The sequence below is a fragment of the Panthera onca genome, chromosome B3 (assembly GCF_046562875.1).
Source record: "Panthera onca isolate mPanOnc1 chromosome B3, mPanOnc1 haplotype 2, whole genome shotgun sequence".
In the NCBI taxonomy this organism is placed as follows: domain Eukaryota; kingdom Metazoa; phylum Chordata; class Mammalia; order Carnivora; family Felidae; genus Panthera; species Panthera onca.
In genome coordinates, this window is record NC_138344.1 from 18015307 (window position 1) to 18041630 (window position 26324).

Here is a 26324-nt window from a genome sequence, read left to right on the forward strand (position 1 = left end):
TCGTCCAATCTGTGAACATAGGGTGTCTTTTTTATTTATTTCTGTAATTTCTTTTATCAGTGTTTTTTCATTTTGAGTATACAAGTCTCTTTCATGTTGACTAAGTTAATACCTGAGTTAAAAAAAAAATTTGTTGCCATTATATATGGAATTATTTTCTTTTTTCAGACTGTTCATTGTTAATATAGAAATGCAACTTATTTTTCTGTGTTTATTTGTATCCTTTGATGGATTTGTATATTAGTTCAACAGTGTTGTGGAATTTTAAGGGGATTCTACATATAAGATCCTATCATTTGCAAACAAAGATACTTATTTCTTTTTCTTGTTTAATTGCTTTGGCTAGAACTTCCATTACATTGTTGAATCTGAGTTGTGAAATCAGTCATCCTTCTCATTCTTGATCTTAGAGGAAAAGCTTTCAATCTTTCACCATTTGAACATTCTGTAAGCTGTGGTATTTTCCTATATGATTTTTATTATGTTGAGATAGTTTCCTTCAATTCCTAGTTGATTGTTTTTACCACAGAGGAGTAATGTATTTTGGCAAATGCTTCTTTTATATCAATTTAGATGGTCATGTGGTTTTTTCTTCATTTTCTTAATGTGGTTTATCACATTGATTTTAGTATGTTGAATCATCCTTGCATTCTAGGAATAAATCCCACTTTGTCATGGTGTATAATCCTTTTAACATGCTACTGAGTTTGGTTTGCTAGTATTTTCTTCAGTATTTTTGCATCAGTGTTCAAAAGGACTATTAATCTATTGTTTTCTTTTAGTGTCATTGTGTGGCTTTGATACAGGGCAATGCTTACCTCAGAATAAGTTAGGATGTGTTCTGTTCCCTTCAGTTTTTGGGAAGTGTTTGAGAAAGGTTGGTGGTAGTTCTTTAAAATGTTTGGTAGAACTCCCAGTGAAACCATTAAGTCGAGTACTTTTCTTTGGCAAGAGGTTTTTTGTTTTTTTTTTGTTGTTTTTTTTTTAATACTAATTCAGTCTCCTTACCAGTTACAGATGACTATTCACCTTTCTGTTGTTTTTTTTTTTTTAATGTTTGTTTATTTTGAGAGAGAGTGGAAGAGCGAGAATCCCAAGCAGGCTCTTTGCTGTTAGCTTAGAGCCTGATGTGTGGGGCTTGACCTCATGAACTGTGAGATCATGACCTGAACCTAAATCAAGAGTCGGATGCTTAACCAGTTGAGCCACCTAGGTGCCCCTGTGTAAGTCTTTTAGCTTTATTCTTCAAGGTAGTTTTGACTATTCTTTGTACTTTTGTATTTGCAAGTGAATTTTAGAATAATCATGTTAGTTTCTGCATATAATAAAAGAAAACCTGCTGGCATTTTGAGTAGGATTACATTGAATCTCTAGATTAATTTGGGGAGAATTGACATCTTTATGAAATCGAACCTTCTCAGAATCTGCAAAGATGAATTTGTCTGTTAGTGTATTTTAAATTTCAGGAATCAAGACACTTTTTGTTTTCTGTGTTTTGTTTTAGGTAACTGAAGTAATAGCATCTTTTGTTTTACTTAATTTTTTTTTGCCAGTGAGAGTGCTTCAGTATAGATGAGAATTTTAACTTTGAAGGAAAGAAAAGAGGAATTGCTGCAGCCATGACCTAAATAGGAAGGAAGGCAATGTATAATGGGATAGATGCCGATAGGTTGATAGTTATGATGGCAGGAATTTGAGGAGCTTCTCTTCTGGTTACTATTTTTTCCATCAGTAGAATAGGTAGCAAAGTCATCAGCTGAAAGTGAGGATGGGTGATGAGTGTTGGGAGTTGTGAGGAGAGAGAATATGGCATAAAATAACCAGAAAATTGGGAAATGGAAAATTGCTAAACTTAAAGTCAGATTAATTATCCTGGTTAGCATGGTGGTTTATTCTCAGCCATATTCAGCTTACATGGGAGCATGTAGTCAAGAGTGAGTTTTTCCAGGAAATGAGTGGAGGGAGGAGGGAGAGCAGGAGCCAAGGGAGTGGGAATAAGGGTATATGAAAATTTAACTGGATGAGGAGGGACATAAACTGGGCGAGGGACACTGAAAAGGTGGGAGGCGTAATAAATTGTAGGACCTAATGGGATCAAAAGATTGTTATAATTAGGTTATTAGGAGTGTTTGAGCTGGGAGTTTGAGAGGTAGTAGTTACAGAGTTGTATATGCCGGTTTCGTTTGGCATAATTTACTCTCAGATTTTGTTGGTTATTTGCATTAATCTTCATGTGATAAGTATAGGACATGTTAGGAAGAACAAGTTCGTATTTTTTAATCTAAGACTTTTGGGCCCAGATATGTATTCAGTTTCTTTTTTTTCCCTTTATTACTTTTTCCAGGGACTTACCAGTTTTATTGATCCCTCCAAAGAACTAACTTTTGGTTTTTTTGATCTCTGTTGTATGTTTTCTGTTTCATTACTTTATGCTCTTTTATTTCTTCATTTGTACTGTTTTGGAGTTTAATTTGTTCTTTTCGTAACTCTTTAGGATGGTTGATTAAAACACTAGTTTTTGGCTTTTCCTCCATATATGTATTCTAAAGCTACAAATTTCCCTCTTGTGTATGGTTGTAGCTGCATCCCCTAAATTTTGATATGTCATTTTTTTAAGAGAATAGTTTTTTGTTTTTAATGTTTATTTATTTTTGAGAGAAAGACAGCATGAGTGGGAGAGAGGCAGAGAGAGAGGGAGACCAAGAATCCAAAGCAGGCTCCAGGCTCTAAGCTGTCAGCACAGAGCCTGATGCGGGGCTCAAACCCACAAGATCCGTGAGATCATGACCTGAGCTGAAGTTGGACGCTTAACTGACTGAGTCACCCAGGCGCCCCTGGCACATTTTTCATAACTCTTTTGGATTGTTGATTAAAACACTGGTTTTTGGCTTTTCTTCCATATATGTATTCTAAAGGTACAAATTTCCCTCTTATGCATGGTTGTAGATGCATCCCCTAAATTTTGATATGATGTAATTTTTTTAAGAGAATAATTTTTTGTTTTTAATGTTTATTTATTTTTGAGAGAAAGAGCATGAGTGGGAGAGGCGCAGAGAGAGAGGAGACACAGAATCCGAAGTAGGCTCCTGGCTCTGAGCTGTCAGCACAGAGCCCGGAGCAGGGCTCAAACCCATGAACTTTGAGATCATGACCTGAGCCAAAGTCGGCTGCTTAACAAACTGAGCCACCCAGGTGCCCCTGATAAGATGTGGTTTTAATAGCATTCCATTCAAAGTATTTTCTAAGTTTGACTCATTTCTTCTTTGACCCATGGGGTTATTTGGAAGTTCACTGCTTCATTTCACAATGTAAGTGTTTTCAAATTATATTTTTATCAATTCATAGCTTAGTTCATTGGAGGTCAAAAAAACATGTCTGTCCTTTGAAACTTGTTAACAGTTTATGATCCAGATTTGGTTCACTTTTGGTAAATTTGTTTTGCACTTAAAAGGAATATATTTTCTGCTCTTTTTAGGGATAGTGTTCTATATGTCAGGTCGTTAATTGTAAAAGTTCGAATATTTTTCTGTTTCTATTTCATCTGGTCTGTTCCTTGTTTTGGTGTGCTTGTTCCATCAGTTACTGAGAAAGCTGTGTTAAAATCAACTTGCTAGAATTGTGGACTTTACTTAGTTTCCTTGATATTGGCTGAAGTTTATTTAGAAAAAGTATGTTTTCACAGCTGCATAATTCAGTGTTTTAACAAACTTACATATGGGAAAAGTCAAAAATGAAATTTCAAATGCAGTTTGTAGAACATTAGAATCATATGTAGCCATTTTTGAAGCATGTGCTGTCAACAGAGGGAATGTGCATCTCTGTTGCTGCTGGCAGTAAGAAAGAGGTTACAATATTAGAAGCCTTTGAACTGTTATCTGCCATATGTGTTTGTCTTTAATAAGTTTCTAATTGCTATTCATATTTGGCCCTTAATTTTGCTTAAATCTGTAGAAAGCACAAAAATGTTGAGACAGTGTTAAATTGTGGCAAAGGAAACAAAGCCAGTGAGAAAGCTATCTATCGCATATGAAGTCATGTATTTTACACCCTAACTATGATAATTACTATAGTAAATGGACATTTTCTCTATTTCAGTAAGTTTTAAAAGAGAAATGCTTGGGGATTATGAATTTATATGTAACATAAGTTTTCCTATTTAAGATATTGGAAAATAAGCTCCTGGTTAGGGTTTTGTGTAGAATATCTGATTTTCAGGAACAGATTCCTGACTTTAAGTGTTATTAGGTACATTCAAGTTTAAAATTGCTTTCTGGTGAATTGAACGTTTATTGTAATGAAGTCCTACTGTATCTCTATCCATGTATTTATTTTATGCATTAAAATCTACTGTGATAAAGTATAGCCACAAAACTTTGTTTTGATTTGTGTTCTACACAGTATATTGTTCTCCATGCTTTGACTTTCAGTCTTTCTATATCCTCATTTATTTAAGAGGTAATCATCTATAATCATCATATAATTGGGTTTTGTTTTTTTATATACAATTTGGATTATTAATTCATTTCCCCCCTCTATTAGCTTGTTAGCTTGAGTGAACTTTTACTATTCTTGCAGTGGTTACCCCAGAGATTACCACATGCATCTTTGATTTAATGAAGTCTGAAAAGTAAATAAGTATGTTTTCTGTTTCCCAGTAAATGAAAGGATTCTGGAACACTTTTAACTTTGCTTACTATCCTTCCCAATTATGTGCTATTGTTCTTGTGTATTGTAATATTTAAAATTCTACAAAGTATTATTTTATTTAGTTATTATTCATTTAGAGGTACAAATTCACCCTGTTCATTGTATGTATGTATGTATGTATGTATGTATGTATGTATGTATGTATTTACTTACTTACTTAATTTTTGGTGCAATATCCAAGCTGTATCTGGGATCTTTTTTTCCTTGTACTTGAAGAAGTCCCTTCAGTGTTTTCTGATGTTAAATTTGTTGTTTCTGTTTGACTGATAATGTCTGTATTTTGCCTTTTTTTTTTCCCTGAAGAGTATTTTTTGCCAGATCTGGAATTCTACTTTGACATTTCTCCCATTCCTGGCACTTTGAGAATATCATTCCACTGTATTGGGCTTCCATTACTTACATGAAAAAGTCAACTGTAAATCTTACTATTGCTTTTAAAGTTAATCTTTATTTTATTTTATTTTTTTGGCTACTTTTAAGGTCTCTCTGTCTGTGGCTGATCTTTCTTTGTGTGTGTCTCTCTTTCCCTCCACCCACCTTTTTTTCTCTGATATGCCTCAGTTGTGGTTTTCTTTGTATTTGTTTCGCTTGAGTGTTGTAGATCTTGGATGTCATTGGTAAGTTTTTAACTATATGTCTTTAAGTATTTCTTTCCCTTCTGGGACACTAATTACATGTATTTTGGATCCATGTTTTACTGTTTTTTCACACTTCTGTATTTCCCATTTTCATGCCCTTTTGGGCTTCAGTGTAGGTGTTTTCTTCTTTCCTATCTTCTGGATTATTGATTCTTTCTTCAGCTGTATTCTACCTATTGTTAAACTCATCAATTTTTTTATTTCTGTCTTCAGTATTGTGCTTTTCAGTTCTATGTTTTCTATGCTTTTAGAATTGTATGGTAATATTCTTTTTTTTTAATTCGTTGAACACATTTACTTATTTTAAAGTTCTTTTCTCATAACACCATTATCTGGATCTACTATGGGTCTAATTGTATTGCCATTTTAAAATCTTAGTTTTCAGTCAGGTCTTAAGTGGTTATTTTTTTACTTTTAGACATACAGAAATCATAAAATCATTTGAATTTCTAGATGATACTATCTTTTTTCCTGGTAAGATTTACTTTTGCTAACATCTTTTCAGAAGATTTAACTGGCATGAGGCTAAGCTAATCACACTACATAGCCCAGATCACCTTAATCTAATCAGTGAATGAGATGATCTGAAGTTATACTGCCCTTGTATGGCCTGGTCTATTTCTAGTTTACCTTTATACTGAGGGCATAGTCCTTTGGATCCCTCCAGAATCCTGGTGTGTTTACTGGGGCTATTACTTGGTAAGCCCTAAATCTGTTTTTGTATCCCACCCATAGATCTCTTGAAACCTCTGTTTAGCTTCTCAGCCTCTCAGTCAATGTTCTGAGAATCTGCAAATGACTAGAGGGATATATAGTCTGAAGTCTGGTCTTAACCAATTTCTTCCAGATCTCAACCCTTCAATTCTGCCTTAAAAGTTCTCCAGTGATTTTAAACAGATTAATTTTCTTCTTTTTTTCTCATTCTTAGAATAAGTTGGTTTGAAGTAACCTACTCAACCATTGTCAAAAGCTAAATGCTCAGATAATGCAGTGCTGCATATACCTTATCGGCATTAGTGTTGAAATGTAGGAGTATTTATGTTGCCTACTACACTGCAAGTTTTTGTAATGGTAATTGGATGCAGCTTGATCTGTTAGGGAACATGATTTGAATAAGCTGACTTTTATTGGTTTATATTACGGTCTCATGAGAAAACAAAAACATTCTACAGCACAGCTGCTTGTTTGACTGGTTCCCACCAGTGACTTGCCATCCTTCAGTTTCTCTGTTTCCTGCTTCCTCTTGTCACGGGGCTTTTGCACATGCTGTTCTCTCTGACTAGTGTGTACACTCTCATACTCAGGTTTGGGTATGAGGCACATTCTCAAGGAAGCCTTCCCTAACTTGTGAATTTAGGTCAGATAAATGAACTTCCACATTTTGATTTGTACAGATTCATTTATATATAGTTTGGTTAATGTCTGTTTTCCCCTACTAAACTGTGAAATCTGTGAGATCAGAAATCATGCCCCCCCCCCCCCACCTTTTTTTGGACCATTTTACCCTATGTGCCTAGTACAGTGTCAGGAAGTACATTTTTTTTGCAAGTACATGATCAATTAATAGGTTATCACTTGTTAATAGATGTTCAATCAATGTTTATGTGAATGGAGAAATGAGTATGAGGGAAGATATGTAAGAAATGCCATGCTTGTGGTAATAATGGTACTGATAAGAATTGAAAAACTCATGCTTTTGAGCAAAAGCCAGGTTTAATCAAACATGGATTTTCTGGGCAGTACTATTGAAGTTTTATGGATATACATGCACAGTATTAAAAATACTTTAATAGAATTCCACTGAGCATTTATTATTGTGAATGTTTTAGCATTTGTCTTCCATGCCCTTGTAAATATTTTATTATGTAAGTTTTGGAAACATTAGGTTTTTGACAAAACTATTATTCAGAACATGACAGATTATATCATTGCCAGTCGTTCAATTACAGAGATAAATGGAATAAAAAAATCCTGTTCTTGAAGGATTCATAGTCTCAGAGGAAAAAGGACTTGGAATTTGTCATACACATACCCACAAAGTAAGGTGCTATCGTTTACTCTATCAGGGGGAAATGAATCTTGACTGGTTAGGAGGATTTTATTAAATGGCTAAAGGAACAGTATTTCATTTAAGTGGATATTATTATGAAATCGTATAGTGCCTTTGTGGGTTGACAGATAGTAATTTTGGTGGTGGCTAGGACAGTTTGCAAGAATAGTGTGTCAAGGTAGATTGGGGCTACCCAGATCATCCTTTGACATGGAGGCCATCAGAAACTTTCAGGGATTTTCTATAATGTTAAAGAGAGGTTCTGGAGCCAGAGTCCCTGAGTTCATATTCCAAGCTCTGCCCTTTACTGTGTGTGTGACTTTAGAAACATTACTGAGCATCTCTGTGCCTCAATATCCTTATTTATACAATGGAGATGATAATTGTAACTAAGAAGATTTCAGTTTGGATTGAATGAGTTAAGACATGGCAGGTACTTAGAAAAGTGCCTGGCACATAGAAAAATCCCAGTAAGCATTGGCTCTTGTTGTTGCTATTATTATATGCATTGAGAAAAACTTGAAGGTTATAATTGTACTCTTTTCAGCCAGAGCTAGAGGCACTAAAAGATTCAAGAGATATTTTAGGGGTAAAGTTAACAAAGCTTCAACTTAATTACCAATTTTATATAACCAGGAATTTCAACTAATAATGCTGCCATGTGCAGCATAGAAGCAGGTTTGAAATTTGTATAACATTTTCATGATTTGCAAACTTATAGAACTTAAATTTTCTAATTTGTGTTTTCTTTTAGATCTTATAGAAAATTTCAGCTGTAGCCCTTGGACTAGAAGCTGAAATAATAGAAGCTGTGTACGATGCATTAGGGTATTGAAGAAAATTAATTTTGAATTAAATATTTGGAATATAAGGAAGGAAAGGTGACTGAAAATGGGGCGGAAGAAAATACAAATCACACGCATAATGGATGAAAGGAACCGACAGGTAAATGAAAATTTTAACTTATTTATTTAATTGATGTGAATATTTTTTAAAAAGGATCATAAGGTAGATTGGTTTGAATTTTTCTTAAACTTAATTTCAAGTCTAAATATTTTTATTTCCAAACTAAATAAAAAATTTTAATAAACATTTTAGCTTGTCATGTGTCTTAAACTTTTTTTCCTTATTATAGAAATCATAGATGTTAATTATAGAAAACAGGGGAAAAAGAAGAAAAGCAAGATCACTGTAGTCCCACTGTTACTGTCAATTATGTAGATTTATCATAATATGTTTGTTTATGTATTGGTCATTATTATACATTATTACCTCTATTTTCATAATTAGGTAATACCTAAGTTAACTGTAGTTATCAGTGCATGTGTTTTGGTCAGTTAAATTTTCTGGTTAACCAAGAAATAAAATTCTTTTTCTAACTCATCACAAACATTTCTAAAGCTTTTATGTATTTATCTCAGTTTTAATTGATAAAACATACCAAACCTAATTTTCAGCACCAATGTCAATAAACTCTTACAAGTATTCAGGATAATTATAATAATACTGATATATGAAGTGAAGACCAGAAGTTGTAAGAGTTTAGAGCAGGGATTTGCAAACTATGGACCATGGTCTGGTTGGCTGTTTTGATAAATAAATCATTAGAACACTGCCATGTGCATTTGTTTACCTATTGTCTATGGCTGCTTTCACATTACAACGACATAATTGAGTAGGGGCCCTGGAGACTGCAATTGAGTAGGGGCCCTGGAGATTGTGGCCCATAGGCCTACAATCTTTACTCTCTGGCCTTTAAGAAAAAGTTGCCAAGCCCTTGGTTTAGAAAAAAGAAGGAAAATGGTTTCATAGAATATTGTAAATGAACTGGTATTCAGAGCATATGCAGGAGGGAGAGATGCTGTCTCTGGAAAGGTTGCCTGTCCGGGGAAATGTCTAGAAAAGCTGGTTTCTGGAAGCTTACCAAAAAACAGAACCATATTAAAGATATGTTCTGCAAAGTCTGAGTAGTAATTCACTTGGAAATACAGTTATAATTGTAGACAAAACTCAGCTGAGCTGCTAGTAGAGAAGTTAGTGGAAGTGATTAGAGTTGCCTATAGACCAAATTAAAGAGAACAGTTGTTTCATCTAATGAAGATTCTTCAGGTAAAGGGTAAGGCTCACGCAGTATGATTCTTTATGAAGGTTGATAAAATAGGGAAGACTGATAAAATAACCATTCCATCATTCCAAAGGGATGTTTCTAAGCAAGGTTGCAAGTAAATGTCCCTTCATAAACTTGAAGATTGTGACCTGTAGATGAGGCACATCTCTACACCTTATATTGTGTGTGAAACACACATAATGTTTAATATGTAAAATATGTTTATTAGGGAATAACATAAAAGCAGAAACTGGCAAAGCACATAACATTCCTTAGACTCTCTTTATCCCTTAGAGAGTCGTGTTTAAATTCAGCATAGGTACACTGGATCTACCAGTGGAAAAGACCCCATTTAGAGGAATATGATGAATAGGAAAAGGGGAGCGAGGATTATGTAAGTAACGGTGTAAAGAATTTGTTAATTAAGGAAATGATCTTGTTTAAAAGATGGAGGCTGCCACTATAACTCAGCAACTACAGTTTGCCTATTAATATGTTGAATTTACCTGCTAGGTCATCTTCTTGCCAAGCTGCCAAATGGGGCAAGGGTGTCTGAATGTTTTCTTAGATGATTTTGGCCAAGAATGCAGAAAAGAAACAGAATAGGTAGTTGGGCAATTGATTTTTCCGATTTGATTAGGCATAGACATAATTTATCATTTTGAATTTGTGTATTCTGAGTTAAAAGTTTCATTATTCCTGCATTAAAATGGGAAAAACGTTTCTGTGCAGAATTTATGTCAGTTATTCATCCACATTTGAATACCTACTGATTCTGGGAGAGACTGTGTTAAGCACTGGGAACTCATTAAAAATATATAGGCAACACAGAAGATTTAACTATATGGCAAACAGAAGGTAAGCTTAGGTGATGGGAGAGTTTATGGAAGGAAGCACCAGCCTCTGGTTGGGGTAGTTCAGGGAGCAGTACAGAAGGAGGTATAGCATATACAGGTTTTAATGATTGGATTTTTTGAGCTAGTAAGATAAAATCACACTTCAAGTCTTTAGAACAGTGAATGAAAAATCTTGGTGGTGACACTATCATGCACTTAAAGAGCTGCTTCACTTCACTTCCACTTGGAAGCTTTCATTCACTTCACTTCCATTTGGGAGTTTCTGGTGAAACCTTGTGTTTGTCCTTCTTGGTGTAATACACTTCTATTTAACAAGTAAACTTTGTATTAAAGTATAAAGAAAAGAACACAAGTCCTAAGTGTGGCTGAGTGAATTATTGCAAAAAGTACATGGCCATGTAGCCAGCATATCCCAGTGCACCACCACCACAGAAACTCTGTCATGTCTTCCCAAGTCATTACCTCTCTGCCCCACTAACCTAACTTCTGACACATAGATTTATTATGCCTGTTGAGTTTATGTGAGCAGCACCCTTTGTGCAACATCATGTTTGTGAAATTAATGTTACTGTTGCATGTCATGTAGATATATTTGGTACATTTTCATTAACAAATAATATTCCATTGTGTGGATAGACCACAACCTATATTCTTATTTTTTCTATTGTAAATGGACTTTGGGGTTGTTTTCTATTTTGAGACTATTATAAAGAGTGCTCTTTTGATTAGTCTTATGTGTGTCTTTGGTACACATGAACATTTGGGTATATTCCGAGGTGTACAGGTTAAGTCAGAGTATACCTGTGATCAGCTCTAATAGCAAGAGTTTTCTAAAGTGATTGTGCTGATTTATAATTTACACTAACGGTGTGTGAAAGTTTCAGCTGCTCTAAATCTTCACCAATACTAGTTTTTATCCCTTTCCTTTTAGCTATTATGGTAGGTGAGCAAAAGTAACATTTTAATTTTAAGTTTCTGTGATTTTTGATGAAGTTGATCACTTTTTCATATGTTTTATGAAAAGATGTTTACTGTTTACTTCATTTTTTCCCCCTAGTGGGCTACCTGACTATATTTTTCTTATTAATTAGTATACATTCTGTGTATAATATGATGTGAGCATTTTGTTCATTATGTACATTACAAGTAACTTCTCTCATACCATGGCTTGCCTTTTCACTTTTTCATTTTTCTTTTAATGTTGTCCAGTTTGCCTTCCTTTTTTTCCTTTATGGTTAATGCTGTTTGTGTTATGTTGAAGAAATATTTACTTATCACAAGGGCATGGTGATTTTCTTCCTATGCTTTTTTCTGTTTTTTACCTTTCATGTTTTGGATCTGTTACCCATTTGGAATTTATTTTTGTGTGTGATTTGAGGTTTGGGGGTCGAGATTTGTTTTCCTGATGGATATTCAGCTGACCCAGTACAGTTTATTGCAAAAACCATCTTTTCTTCACTGCTTGCCTTTGTCATGAATCAAGTAATCATACACATGTGGGGCTGTTTCTTTGGAGAAATATCTATTTAAATCCTTTGCCCAATTTTGCTTTTTATGGAGTTATATCATCTTCGTTCTGAAAAGCTGTTTTCATTGGTTATAGATTTCTAGGTGGACAGTTAATAGTCTCTTGATATTTTAAAGCAACTGTCTTTTAACTTCTATCACTTAAATCAATTTCTTTGGAGAGACCAGCTTTCAGTAACCAACCCCCCCCCCCCCCGACTTTTTTCAAGATAATGCATTTTCCCCCCTCTGGTTACTTTTAAGATTTTTACTTTTTCGTGGGTAGTAAATTTTTTATTGTGCTGTCTTCAAATATTTTTTGTGCTGGATTCTTTCCTCCTCTGGGATTCCAGTTACATGTAACTTAGTCCTTTTGACTATGTCTCATATATTTCTTATGCTTTTTTTCTCCTAGAATTCTTACTTTTTCTCTGTCCTTCCCCGAGTGTCTTGTAGTGAATGGCCTGTTTTGTAGTAACCTGTTTTCTGTGCTCTAGTAATCTTTTACTTAGTTTTTTTAAAAATTAGCTATTAAAACACCTAGTAACAATTTCTAGTATTATGTTTTCAATTATAGAATTTCTTTTTGTTTTTCTTTTTACAGATTTCAGGTCTCTGGTGAAATGGCCCATCTTTTCATGTATTTTATCCAGTTTCCACTATTTTTTGGAAAATACTAATCATAGAGTTTTTTTGTCTGCGAATTCTTATATCTGGATTACCTGTAGCGTCATATGTGATCCCCTTTTCTCTTTGTTTTCAAATATATGGTCATTTTTTCTGACATGTCTTAATGGTTTTTTATGAGCTATTAGATACTGTATATGAAAGATATAGATATTCATTATTATGGTACTTTCCTGCAGAAATGATTTAACCTTCCCTCTTACAATTGAAATTAGGTACTGAGTATCTTAGACCAACTAGAGATTGACCTGAGTGGAAGCTAGGCTGCAGTTTTGATGAAGCTTTTGGTTGCCCTTAAAGGAGGCTACTTTTGGGAGTAGTCTTTCAAAGCTTTCAACATTGATACCAGTGTGTTCTTGGGGCCCAGTCCTTGGAGCATTTCTTAAATTTCTTGTTTTCTCAGCATTGGAAGATTACAGAAAACTCCAGTCTACTTTTTTGAGGCTTTCTGCTTTTCTTTTTAACCTCCTACCCCATGCAGCCTCAGAGTGACCACCTCAGCTTCTACTCCTCCCTTCTCACTAGTTTATTGACCCCTGGAGTCTTCAGTTTTGTGTTTTCAAAACCTAGGACAAAAGCTCTGTATCAGAGCTCTGTATCCACTGTGCAAACAAAGGCTGGAAGCTTAGTTGCCCTGTACCCAGCATGTGTAAAGGCCGGTAGGGGAAAAGCTGCCGCAGAACACTGTTTTACATCAGGCAGGTTCTCACCCCTCTAGAATCTTGGCATCGTAAATCCTTCTTCCTTCAGCAGCTTTCCAGGGTCTTTAAACAGATCTCTCTCGTGTTTTATTTTGTTTATCTGGTGGATCTCAGTGAGTTTTGGTCTTCTACCAGTTGCTCCATCTTACCTAAAAGCGGATTTGTCCATTTCTTTCTGTATTTTATTAGTTTAATATGTACTGTTTTATATATTTTGAGACATTTCATTAGGCTCATACATATTTAGAATTGTTCTACCTTCTTGGCCAATTTTTCAGTATATTCTCAATATATCCTCTATGGTCAATGTTTCAATATATTCTCTATTCTCAGTGAGGCATGCTCATCTTAAATCTACGTTGTTTTACGTTAATATAGCTACACCTTTCTTTTAGCTAATATTTTCTTGATATGGTCTAGTTCTCTGCATTTGCTTTCAGCCTTACTGTGTCCTTATGCTTTATCTATATATTTTATAAGTAGCATATGGCTGGATTCTTTTAAATCTAGTCTGATCATATTTCTTGACTTGCCAGTGTACTTGGATTTTATTCTTTGGTATTGTTTGTATATGTAGACTATTTTATACCATCTTAACTGACTTTAATTTGTCAGAGGGCCTCAGGCATCAAAAATGTCACCATCATATCACTCCTTGTATCCTTCAAGAACTCCTCAGATTACAGCTTTACACTGAGTCCCCCAAGGAACAGAACATTGGAAGAAGATCTACTTTCTCTAGATGGAAATCTACGAACCCTGCAGGTTTTGATTAAGAATGGTTGGGAAATCAGTGCCAAAGGTTAGTCCATTCCTGCCTGTGTTTTTTTTGACTCTCCTCTTAAACAGTGCTTCTGTGATGCTCTGATGTTACTCTAGAGGACATTTGTTTGCACCAGCACTGCTGCCAATCCCTGTTATGAAGTGGCAGGCATTGAGTGTCCCAGGAACGAAGAGGAGAGGCACAAGGCTGAACCACAGCTGTTCTTTTTAAAATTTGTCTTCTTATAACCCTACCGGGGGTTTCTTATTCAGGGTACTGGCCTCCACACATGACATTCCTGCACCGCCCCCCCCCCCCCCGCCCCCAGCCACCAAGTACATATTCCAGCATAATATGGGGTTTCTGACACTTTTCTCCACTATTCCTTACGATTCATAATACTTTTAGTTCCACTGGGTTAATTCCGAGGGAGGTAGATCCTGTATCAACGTGTTCTCAGAAATCTGAATTGGCAATTTTTTATATTGTTGAAATTAGTAGTTGTATTCTGTTCTGTAATCCTAATTTCCACAGTTATTTAATTGTAGTTCTAAATAGAAAGGATTCATTGATTATCACTGGTCCTTTACTGTGGCTTTTGCATTCTTTTGTTGTTTTAATCTGTTTCCTGGTTTATGGATTCATTTAGAGAATTTTTTAGCACCACTCAGTGCCATGTGGCATTTTAGAAGCTGAGTATGCAGCATTGAACAAAACTGAAAAAAATCCAGTGTCTTTCAATTTATATTTTACTTAGATGACTGGACTTTTTCAGCAAGTAGTTCTATTTTGTTTTTTCTTCCAAGAAGAGCTTATGGGTGCTATACTTCCTGAGTACTTTTATGTTGAGAGTGTTTGTTGCTTTATACTTGAAATATGACTTGGGTAGGTATAATGAATTCTAGGACCTCATAGCTTTTCCCTAGAACATTGCAGAGATGATTTCAAGGTATTCAGCTTTGAGCTTTGCCAGTATCAGACTGAGTATGTATTTCTCTTCTCCTAACAAGTGACTTGACATTTAGTAACTTAACCAAAATATGCCATGAGTTTTGATTATTTATCGTTTGTGTGTGCATGGAAATTATGTGCCTTTTCAATATTTTGGTTGTTTTGTTTTCTTTCATTTGGTATGGCTATACTTTTTTCTGTTTTGTTTTTTTGGAGAGAGCTCAGGAGCTAGAAGAGGCAGGGGGAGAGGGTGGTGTGGAGAGGGAGGGAGAGTATATATCTTAAGCAGGCACCACGTTCAGTGAGGAGCCTCATGTGGGGCTTAATCCTATGACCCTGGGATCATGACCTCAGCCAGAACCAAGAGTCAGATGCTTAATAGACTAATCCATCCAGTAGTGAATCACTACAGTGTAGTGATTCACCAGTTCCGTATATTACTCAGTACTCATCAAGAAAAGTGTACTCTTTTTTTTTATTTTTTATTTTTTTTTAATGTTTATTTTTGAGGAGAGAGAGACAGAGTGTGAGCATAGGAGGGGTAGAGAGAGAAGGAGACACAGGATCTGAAGCAGGCTCCAGGCTCTGAGCTGTCGGCACAGAGCCTGATGTGGGGCTCGACCTACAAACCGTGAGATCATGACCTGAGCCAAAGTTGGACGCTTAACCGACTGAGCCACCCAGGTGCTCCAAAGGGTACTCTTATCTTAATCCCTTTCACCTGTTTCACTCATTCCGTGCCCCCCCAGCCCCCCACCTCCCCGCTGGTGACCATCTGTTCTCTATAGTTAAGAGCTGCTTTTTGGTTTGTTCTCTTTTTTTCCTTTTTTTTTGTTGTTGTTGTTGTTGTTGTTGTTGTTGTTAAATTTTTTCTTTGTTAAATTCTACATGTGAATGAAATCATATGGTATTTGTCTTTCCCTGACTGGCTTATTTCGTTTAGAAATATACTTTCTAGATCCATCCACGTTGTTGCAAATGGCCAGATTTCATTCTTTTTTCATGGCAGAATAATATTCCATTGTATACATATACCAAACCTTCTTTATCCATTCATCAATCACTTGGGCTGCTTCCATAGTTTGTAAATATTGCTGCAGTAAACATAGGAGTGCATATATCCCTTCCCCTTTGAATTAGTGTTTTTGTATTCTTTGGGTAAATACACCAATAGTGTGATTACTGGATTTTAGGGTAGTTCTGTTTTTAGTTTTCTGAGGACCCTCCATACTGTCTTCCACAGTGACTGCACCAGTTTGTATTCCCACCAAGAGTGCATGAGGGTTCTTTATTTCCCCCCATGTTCTTGCCAATGCTTATTGTTTCTTGCATTTTTTATTTTAGCCATTTTGATATCTGTGAGGTGATTATCTTATGGTGATTTTGATTTGCATTTCCCTGATGATGAGTGATGTTGAGCATCTTTTCACGTGTCTGTTGGCCATCTGAATGTGTTCTTTGGAGAAATGTTTGTTCATGTCTTTCGCCTATTTTTTAATTGGAGTATTTGTTTTTTGGGTGTTGAGTTGCAAAAGTTCTTTGTATATTTTGGATATTAACCCTTTATCGGATATGTCATTTGCAAATATCTCCTCCCATTTGGTAGGTTGTCTTTTTGTTTTGTCAGTTGCTTCCTTTGCTATGCAGAAAGTTTTTATTTCTTCCAATAGTCCCAATATTTATTTCTCCCAATATGTCCCAATAGTTTATTTTTGCTTTTATTTCTCTTGCCTCAGGAGACATATTTAGAAGGATGTTGCTATGACCAATGTCAGAGAAAGGCACATGCAAAAGAATGAAACTGGACCACTTTCTTAGACCATACACACACAAAAAAACTCAAAATGGATTAAGGACCTAAATGTGAGATGTGACACCATAAAAATCCTAGAAGAGAGCACAGGCAGTAATTTCTCTAACATGGCTTTATTTTTAAACAAATATTTTTTCTTTACCAATTGTTCTGTGCTTTTTTAGTGTTTATTATCTGTTGACCATATCCAACATCTTTATTCATTTTAATGTTTTATTTCTGTTTCAATTTTTTAAATTTCCTTACTGTGGTTTTTATCTGTCATGATTTTTTTTCCCCTGATTCTTTTCTGAGTGATACTGGCTTACTTTTTTTTTTTTAATTTTTTTTCAACGTTTTTTATTTATTTTTGGGACAGAGAGAGACAGAGCACGAACGGGGGAGGGGCAGAGAGAGAGAGGGAGACACAGAATCGGAAACAGGCTCCAGGCTCCGAGCCATCAGCCCAGAGCCTGACGCGGGGCTCGAACTCACAGACCGCGAGATCGTGACCTGGCTGAAGTCGGACACTTAACCGACTGCGCCACCCAGGCGCCCCGATACTGGCTTACTTTTTAGGTCATTATGCTATGCAATGATATTAGGTACAAACTAGCAAAGGAGACTTCTCTCTTTTTTTTTTTTTTTTTTTTTTGGTTTTACATCCCGTAATATTCTGTACTTAAAACAGGGTCTTTACTGGTTTTCTTCCCCCACTTCTTTCAAGATCTTACCTCACTTTTGAATCTTACAGCACTAATCAAAGGATCTTTGGCTAGACCTTCACAGGGCTGTGACATTGTTACTTTTGTGAAGAATTTCATTTGTATTTAAATTTCTCCAGTTTGGCAGATAAAAATTTATGCTTTGGAGGCCTTACTTTTTCCTTAAAGAAAACCCATAGTTGGTTGGTCGGTCATTCATTCATTCATTTATGTTTTTAGTGACTTAAAAGAGGAGTAAACATGGTTTCATTCTTCCATTTCCAATTGAAAATAAATATTTCTCTTGAACTTAAAATAACAAATTTGTCTTTTTAATGAAATTTCGATCTTCAGCTTAAAAATAGTACTTGTCTTGGAATAATAAATTGAATATTAAATTGTAATTAGGTAGTCTGTATTCTCTAAGTAGCTGAATTTTAGGTTATGTTACCTGCTTCATGTGAAATTTATGAGCTGAAATGTAGCTGTATTGCCACATTACTAATTAACAGTATACTTATTAGGAGACTGATACTCACTTTTAGATGTGTTGTAAAGCTGAATTGAGAAGGAAAATCCCTGCATGACAACCAAAAACTTGTAACTGCAAACTCTAAAGTAGGGGCAAAATATATTTTCTTGCTTTGTATCTTGTTATTTTGGTATAATCTAATCTCCTAGGCAGAATGGTTTTACCTTAAAAAGTAATCAGTATCCTTTCCTTCTTTTTCCTGTTTTCTCCCACTGAATTCCATTTGCTTTTTGTTAGCTCCCAAAATCTATTTGTAAAAACAAATATTTCAATAGATGTTGAGATTTTTTTTATCCAACTTGTAATTTGTGTTTCATGCTGAGAATTTGAAAATATCAAATGTAGGCCAGTATTCAAAAATAGTTCATAAAAATTATTTTGGATATGTGGTACAACTTTCATATAAATAAGTACCACACAGGCTGGATTGTTTTGGCTAATTAAATTTTCTAGTCAAATGAAAGTTTTAATAAAAAAAACTTACAGGGCGCCTGGGTGGCTCAGTCTGTTGAACTCAGGTTAGACTTGGCTCAGGTCATGATCTCATGGTTCATGGGTTTGGGCCCTGTGTTGGGTTCTGTGCTGACATCTCAGAGCCTGGGGCCTGCCTCATAGTCTGTGTCTCCCTTTCTCTCTGCCCCTCCCTCACTCATGCTCTCTCAAAAATGAATAAACGTTAAAAAAAATTCAAATTAAAAGAAACTTTTTCTCAACCCTCATTTCAGTCAGCTCACTAACAAACAGGATATTTCTGTGGTTATGTTGTATGTGGTGCTTTGTGCTTTTGTATACTGAAAAACACAAAGGAAATACAAGGTTTTAAGAATTTTAAGGAGATTAGATCTCTATAAAATTAGGAGAGTAAAGTAGTTAAATACTAAGATGTGTAGATAGAAAATTCATTTGATGTTCCCAAAAGGAAGAAAACAGACACCTTGCCTAAATTTAATGAAAACTTTTATACTACATTTAAATTTTTTCATGCTACATAGGAAATGAAATTTATTGAAAGATAAGGAACATCTTTGAATTGTACAGTGAAATGCATTTTCATTGTTGCTTCTCTTTTACATGTATACATTATAGCTGTAATGTAATAGTGTAGTCAATTAATTTTATGCCTGTGAAAAAAGTTTGTGGTGGAAACAATTACTTTCCATTGTGTTAGAGATCCTCAGCTTCTTCACTAGCTGTTGTAATGATTGATTCTAAGTCTAGATCAATGATTAGATAAAGTTCATAGGACAAAAAGCATATCATAGGTATTGATGAAGAGAGAAAATTGTTTCACAATTCTAAAGACTATTTAAAGGTACCCTTATGGACTTTTATTTTTTTTTACCCATTTTTAAAATAAACTTTTTTTAGAGCAATTTTAGATTTACAGAAAAATTGAACAGAAAGTAGAGAGTTTGCATATACTTTGTGTTCCCGCAAGTATACAGCCTCGTCCCCTCCCCGCCCTCAGCATCCCACACCAGTGTATGGTACATTTGTTAAATCGTTAAACCTTCACTGACACACCATCATTGCCCAAGATCCATGGGTTTAACTTCAAGATTCACTCTTGGTGTTGTACACTCTTGTATGGTCTGTGGGGTTTTGATGAATGTATAATGGCATGCATCCACCATTATAATATCATACAGAATAGTTTCACTGTTCTAAAAATCTTCTACAGAACTCAACATGTTCATCCCTTCCTCCTGCTAACCCCTGAAAACTACTCATCTCTTTATTGACCATAGTTTTGCCTTTTCCAGAATTTCATACAGTTGAAATCATGTGCTTTGTAGTCTTTTCAAATTGTCTTCTTCCATTAGTAATGATACATTTAAGGTTCCTGTGTGTCATTTCTTGGCTTGATTCTAAGGATTGAATAATATTCCATTGTCTAGATGTACCACAGTTTGTTAATCCATTCATCTAATGAAGGACATTTTGGTTGCTTCCACCTTTTTACAATTACGAATTAAAAGTTGCTATAAACATCCATTTGTAGGTTTTCATATGGGCAGAAGTTTTTCAACTTATTTGGGTAAATACCAGAGTGAGATTTTTGGGTTGTATGGTAAGAGTATGTTTAGTTGTGTAAGAAACTGGCAGTCTGTTCTCCAAAGTGGCTGTACCATTTTGTTTTCCCACCATCAGTGACTGAGTGTTCCTATTTTTCCACATCTTTGCCAGAGTTTAGTGTTGTTGGTGTTTTTGTTTTTGTTTTAATTTTTTTTTTTTTAACATTTATTCATTTTTGAGACAGAGAGAGACAGAGCATGAACGGGGGAAGGTCAGAGAGAGAGGGAGACACAGAATCCGAAACAGGCTCCAGGCTCTGAGCTGTCAGCACAGAGCCCGACGCGGGGCTTGAACTCACAGACCGCGAGATCATGACCTGAGCCGAAGTCGGACGTCCAACCGACTGAGCCACCCAGGCGCCCCATTGTTGGTGTTCTTGATTATCAGCATTTTAGTAAGGCATGTTGTAGTATCTCATTGTTAAATTTGCAGTTCCTTAATGCCATGTGATATTGAGCATTTTTTCATATGCTTTTATACCATCTGTATGATCCTTTTCATTTAGGTATCTATTCATGTCTTTTGCTCATTTTTAAATTGGGTTATTTAAAAAAAAAATTTTTTTAACGTTTATTCAGTTTTGAGAGACAGAGACAGAGCACAAGTGGGGGAGGGGCAGAGAAAGAGGAAGGCACAGAATATGAAGCAGGCTCAGGCTCTGAGCTGTCAGCACAGAACCCGACAGGGGCTTGAACTCCAGAATAGCAAGATCATGACGTGAGCTAAAGTTGGCTGCTTAACCAACTGAGCCATCCAGGCACCCCTAAATTGGGTTGTTTTTAAATGTTGAACCAGCCATGGGGCGCCTGGGTGGCGCAGTCGGTTGAGCGTCCGACTTCGGCCAGGTCACGATCTCGCGGTCCGTGAGTTCGAGCCCCGCGTCAGGCTCTGGGCTGATGGCTCGGAGCCTGGAGCCTGTTTCCGGTTCTGTGTCTCTCTCTTTCTCTGCCCCTCCCCCGCTCATGCTCTGTCTCTCTCTGTCCCAAAAATAAATAAAAAAAAAAAAAAGTTGAAAAAAAAAATAAATAAATGTTGAACCAGCCATATATACCTGGGCTAAATCCCACATGGATGTGATATATAGTTACATTCTATTTGTTAATATTTTGTGGAGTGTTTTTACATCTGTGGTTCATAAGAGCTGTTGGCCTGTAGTTTTATTTTCTTGTAATGTCTGTCTGTTTTGGTATTAGAGTAGTCTTGGCCTCATAGAATAGGTTAGGAAGTGTTCCCTCTGCTTCTGTCTTCTGGAAGAGATTGTAAAGTATTGGTATGATTCCTTAAATGTTTAGTAGAATTCACCAGTGAATCCAGCTTAGCCTGACTAGAGGCTTATCAATTCTATTAATTTCTCCCCCACCCCTCTGCCAAAGAATCATGGTTAGATTTTGTTGATTTTTTTCCCCTCTTGATTTATTTTCAAGTTAATTGATTTCTGCTCCAATTTTTATTATTTCTTTTGCTTTCTTTGGATTTAATTTACTCACTTTTCTAATTTCTTAAGGTGGTAGCTTACATTATTGATTTTAGATCTTTCTTCTTTCATAGTTTATGGATCTAATACTAAGAATTTCCCTCTAAGCACTGCTTTCACTGCATCCCAAAACTTAAGTTGTATTTTCATTTTCATTTACTTCAAAATAGCTTTTAATTTCTCTTGAGATTTCTTCTTTGACCTATGTGTTATTTAAAATTACGCTGCTTAATCTGTAAGTATTTGGGGATTTTCCAGCCAGCTTTTGGTTACTGATTTGTTATTTCATTGTCATCTGAGAATATATAACGTGTGATTTCTATTCTTGTAACTTTGTTAAGGTGTTTTATGGCCCACAATGCGGTCTATCTTAGTGAATATTCCATGTGAGTTTGAGAGTAATTATATTGTTATTGGATGAAGTTGATGTCCATTATATTCAATTGATTGATGATGCTGTTGAGTTCAGTTATGTCCTTACTGATTTTCTGTCTTGGAACTGATATCCAACATTTCTGATAGTGATGTGTTGAAGTTTCCTCCTATGATACTAAATTTATATTTCCTTGAAGTTTTATCATTTTGCCTCATATATCCTGATGCTTTGTTGTTAGGATTGTATGCTTTAAGGATTGTTTTGTTTTCTGGAGAATTGACTCCTTTATCATTGGTTAGCCTTTATTTATTTTTGATAATTTCCCTTGTTCTGAGATCTGCTCTGATGGAAATTAGTGTAGCTGTTAGTTTTGATTGGTACTAGCAAAGTATATCTTCCTTTATTTTTAATCTATATATGTCTTTTATTGAAAGTGGGTTTTTTTGTAGACAGCATGTAATTACTGTTTTTTATACATTGACAATCTGTTTTTTAGCTGGTGTATTTAGACCATTGACTTTTAAAGTGATTGTTGATGTAGTTGGATTAATAACTACCACATATGTGTTCTACTAGTTGACTTTGCTCTTTGTTCCTATTTTGTTTACACTCTTTGCTTTTTGTTTTGGGGTTTTTTTTCGTTTGTTTTTTTGTTTGTTTTTTGTTTTTTTTGTTATTTTTGTTTTTTTTTTTTTTTTTTTTTGAGAGAGAGAGAGCATGAGCGAATAGGGGAGGGCAGAGGGAGAGGGAGAAAGAGAACCTTAAGTAGGCTCCATGCCCAGTACAGAGAGGCCTGACTCAAGGCTCAGTCTCACATGAGGTTATGACCTAAGCTGAAACCAAGAGGTGGACACTTAACCAACTGAGCCACCCAGGCACCCCTTTGTGGTTTTAATTAAGTATTTTATAAGCTTCCATTTTGCTTTCTTTGAACTTAGCAAATCAGTTATACTTTTCTTTCTTTCTTTTTTTTTTTTTTTTTTTTTTTTTTTTTTGGTAGTTGCCCTAGAGTTTGCAATATAAATTTGCAACTAATCCAAATCTACTTCAGGTTAACACTTCACAGGTATAGCTTCACATGTGGGTCGTACAATGACCTTATAATAACAAGTATTCCTAATTCCTCCTTTCCATTCCTTATGTCATTGCTATAATTCATTCCACAATAATCATCTAATACGTTGTTGCTATTATTTTGAGCAAACTTATGTTAGGTCAATTAAGAATAACAAAAGTAAAAGTTTTTAATTTATCTTCCCTTATTCCTTCTTTGATATTCTTTATGTAGATTGACATTTCTGATTATAGGGTACTCCTTCTCTTTGAATAATTTCTTTTAACATTTCATGTAAGGCAGAGCTACAGTGAGTTCCCTCAAATTTTTTTTTTTTTTTGGTCTGAGAAAGTCTTTATTTCTTTTAAAGTATAATTTCTCAAGATACAGAATTTGGGGTTGGTGGGTTTTTTTTCCCCTTACCACAGTATATATCACTTCATTGTCTTATCCCTTACATTGTTTCCGAGGAGAAATTGGATGTAATTCTTATATTTGTGCTTCTGTAGGTAAGGTGTTTTTTTCCTCTGGCTTCTTTCAAGACTATTTATTTTTGATTTTCCGTAGTTTATATATAATATACCTACATGTAGTTTTGGGGGGTTTATGTAAGTTGTTTTGGGGCTGTGTGGCATTTCTTCCTGGATCTGTGGTTTGCTGTGTGACATTAATTTGGGGGAAATTCTTGGATGTTATTGCTTCAGATATTGCTTTCTTTCTCTTTCTACCCCTTCTGGTATTCACGTTACATATATATTTTTTAGTTGTGCCACAGTTCTTAGATATCCTGTTGTTTTTGTTTTTGTTTTTTTTTTGCCTTTGGTTTGTTTGATTTTCACTTTTGGAAGTTTCTGTAGACTTATCTGCAAACTTAGAGATACTTTCTTTAATCAATTTCCAGCCTGCTAATGAACACATTGAAGATATTCTTCATTTCTGTTAGTGTTTTTTGTCATCATCATGTAAAAAAAAATGTTTTTCAGAATTTCCATCTTTCTAGTTATATTACCCACACATTCTTGCATAATGTCTACTTTTTCCATTAGAGTACTTTCCTTGGACTGTTGATCATAGTTATTTTGTATTGCTGGTCTGATAATCCGAATATTCCTGCTATATCTGAATGCTTCTGATGTTTGCCCTGTCTCTTCAGACTATTTTTTTGCCATTTAGTATGCCTTGTAATCTTTTGTTGAAGCTAGACATTATGTACTGGGTAAAAGGAATTATAGTAAAAAGGCCTTTAGTAATGTAGTGAGATATGGGGAGAGGGGAAGTGTTCTGTAGTCTCACGATTAGGTCAGTCTTCTAGTGAACCTGTGCCTGTGGACTCTGAACTTTATAAGTGTTTCTCAGTCCCTGCACCCCATCTTTAGGTGGGACAGAATGGATTGACTATTTCCCTTTGTTCACATTAAAGGCTAGAGAGAATTGGAGTTGGATATTTCTTTTTCCCCAGGTCAGTTGGACTCTGATAATACCCTTGTAAGTTAGGCTCTGATAAAATATTTTGTCTTGAAGGGAGGCCTCTGAAGAATAGAATGTTCTGGCATATTTCAAAATGGCTACTTTTTCCACTCTCCCTGCTGGAAGCACAAGGGGATTTTTCTCTGATCTTTACTGTGAGAACCTAGTAAGTGTAAAATCCACAAAAGTGTATGCATGCCCCCCTAAGCCTAGACCCCACCTGGAGTTTTTTTGTTTTTTAAAAAAATTTTTTAATGTTTATTTATTTTTGAGAAAGAGAAACAGTGCAAGCAAGGGAGGGGCAGAGAGAGAGGGAGACACAGAATCCGAAGCAGGCTTGAGGCTCAGAGCTCTCAGCACAGAGCCCGATGTGGGGCTCAAACTCATGAACCGTGAGATCATGACCTGAGCCAAAGTTGGATGCCTAACTGACTGAGCCACCCAGGCACCCTATCCCTGCCTGGATTTTTTAACTTTTATATTTGTCTACACTGAGCCTCCAGCAATACATCAATTATAGTTCACGTTTTCCTACCTTGGTACTGGTTTTTGTAAAGGTTTCTTGTGGCTCTGGCAGTTTATGACTTTCAGTATCTGCCTGTCTGTCTCCAATTTGGGGGGCACAAGTTGCTCTGTGACCCCAATTCTCTGAGGGATCTAAGAAGAGTTGTTGATTTTCAGTTTATTCAGTTTGTTCACACAAATAACACAGAGACTAAATAACATGCTACTAAACAATGAATAGGTCAATAAAGATTTCTAAGAGAAAATTAAAAAAAAAAAATACATGGAGATAAATGAAAATGAAAGCACAATGATCCAAAATCTTTGGGATGAAGCAAAAGCTGTTCTAAGAGGGGAGTTTGTAGCAATAAAGGAAGAAGCAAGAAAAATCTCAAACAACACACCCTTGCCCCTAGAGGATCTAGGGGGAAACAAACAAACAAACAAACAAAAAACTCAAAGCCAGTAGAAAGAAGGAAATAATAAGGATTAGAGCAGAAATAAAGACTAAAAATATAATAGAAAAGATTAAAGAAATCAGGAGCTGGTTGTTTGAAAAGATCAACAGAATTGATAACCTTTAGTCAGACTCATCAAGAAGAAAAAGAAGACTCAAATAAATGAGAAATGAAGGAGGAGAAATAAACTGGCACTTCAGCAAACAAAAGATTATAAGATAATTTATGAAGACTTATATGCCAACAAATTGGACAACCCAGAAGAAATGGTTAAATTCCTAGAAACATATAATGTACCCAAGCTAATACAGGAAGAAATAGATTGATTACTAGCAATGAAATTAAATCAGTAATCAAAAACTCCCAACAAACAAAAGTCTAGGACCAGATGGCTTCACAGGTGAATTCTACCAAACATGTAAAGAAGAGTTAATACTTATTCTCTTCAGATTATTTCAAAAATAGAAGAGGAAGTAAAACTTCTAAATTCATGCTATGAAGCCAGCATTACCCTGATACCAAAACCAAATAAAGACAATACAAAAAAAAGCAAACAACAGACCAGTATCTCTGATGAACACAGGTGCAAAAATCCTGAACAAAATCTTAGCAAACAAAATTCAACAATACATTAAAAAGAAATCATTTACCATGATCAAGTGGGATATATTCCAGGTTGCAAGAGTGGTTCCAATGGGTCATATTCACAAATCAATTAATGTGATATATTACCAAGAGAAAGGTAAAAACCATATGATTATCTCAGTAGATGAAGAAAAGGGATTTGACAAAGTGCAACATCCATTCATGATAAAAACTCGCAACAAAGTAGGCCTAGAGGGAACATACCTCAACATAATAAAGACAGTATATGAAAAACCCATACCTAACCTCATACTCAGTGATGATAAACTGAGCGC

At 35.4% G+C, this 26324-nt stretch overlaps 1 protein-coding gene across 7 annotated transcripts in view; it reads left to right on the top strand.

Moving 5' to 3' along the window:
* Positions 1–26324, top strand: part of MEF2A (myocyte enhancer factor 2A) — a 165496-nt gene that overhangs the window by 64039 nt on the left and 75133 nt on the right. For all 7 annotated transcript variants that reach the window (XM_060617787.3, XM_060617793.3, XM_060617788.3 and 4 more), the window contains one exon: positions 8150–8340. In XM_060617787.3, coding sequence (XP_060473770.2) covers positions 8287–8340 — 54 coding nt within the window. In that variant the 5' untranslated portion in view covers positions 8150–8286. The remainder of the gene's footprint in view (positions 1–8149; positions 8341–26324) is intronic.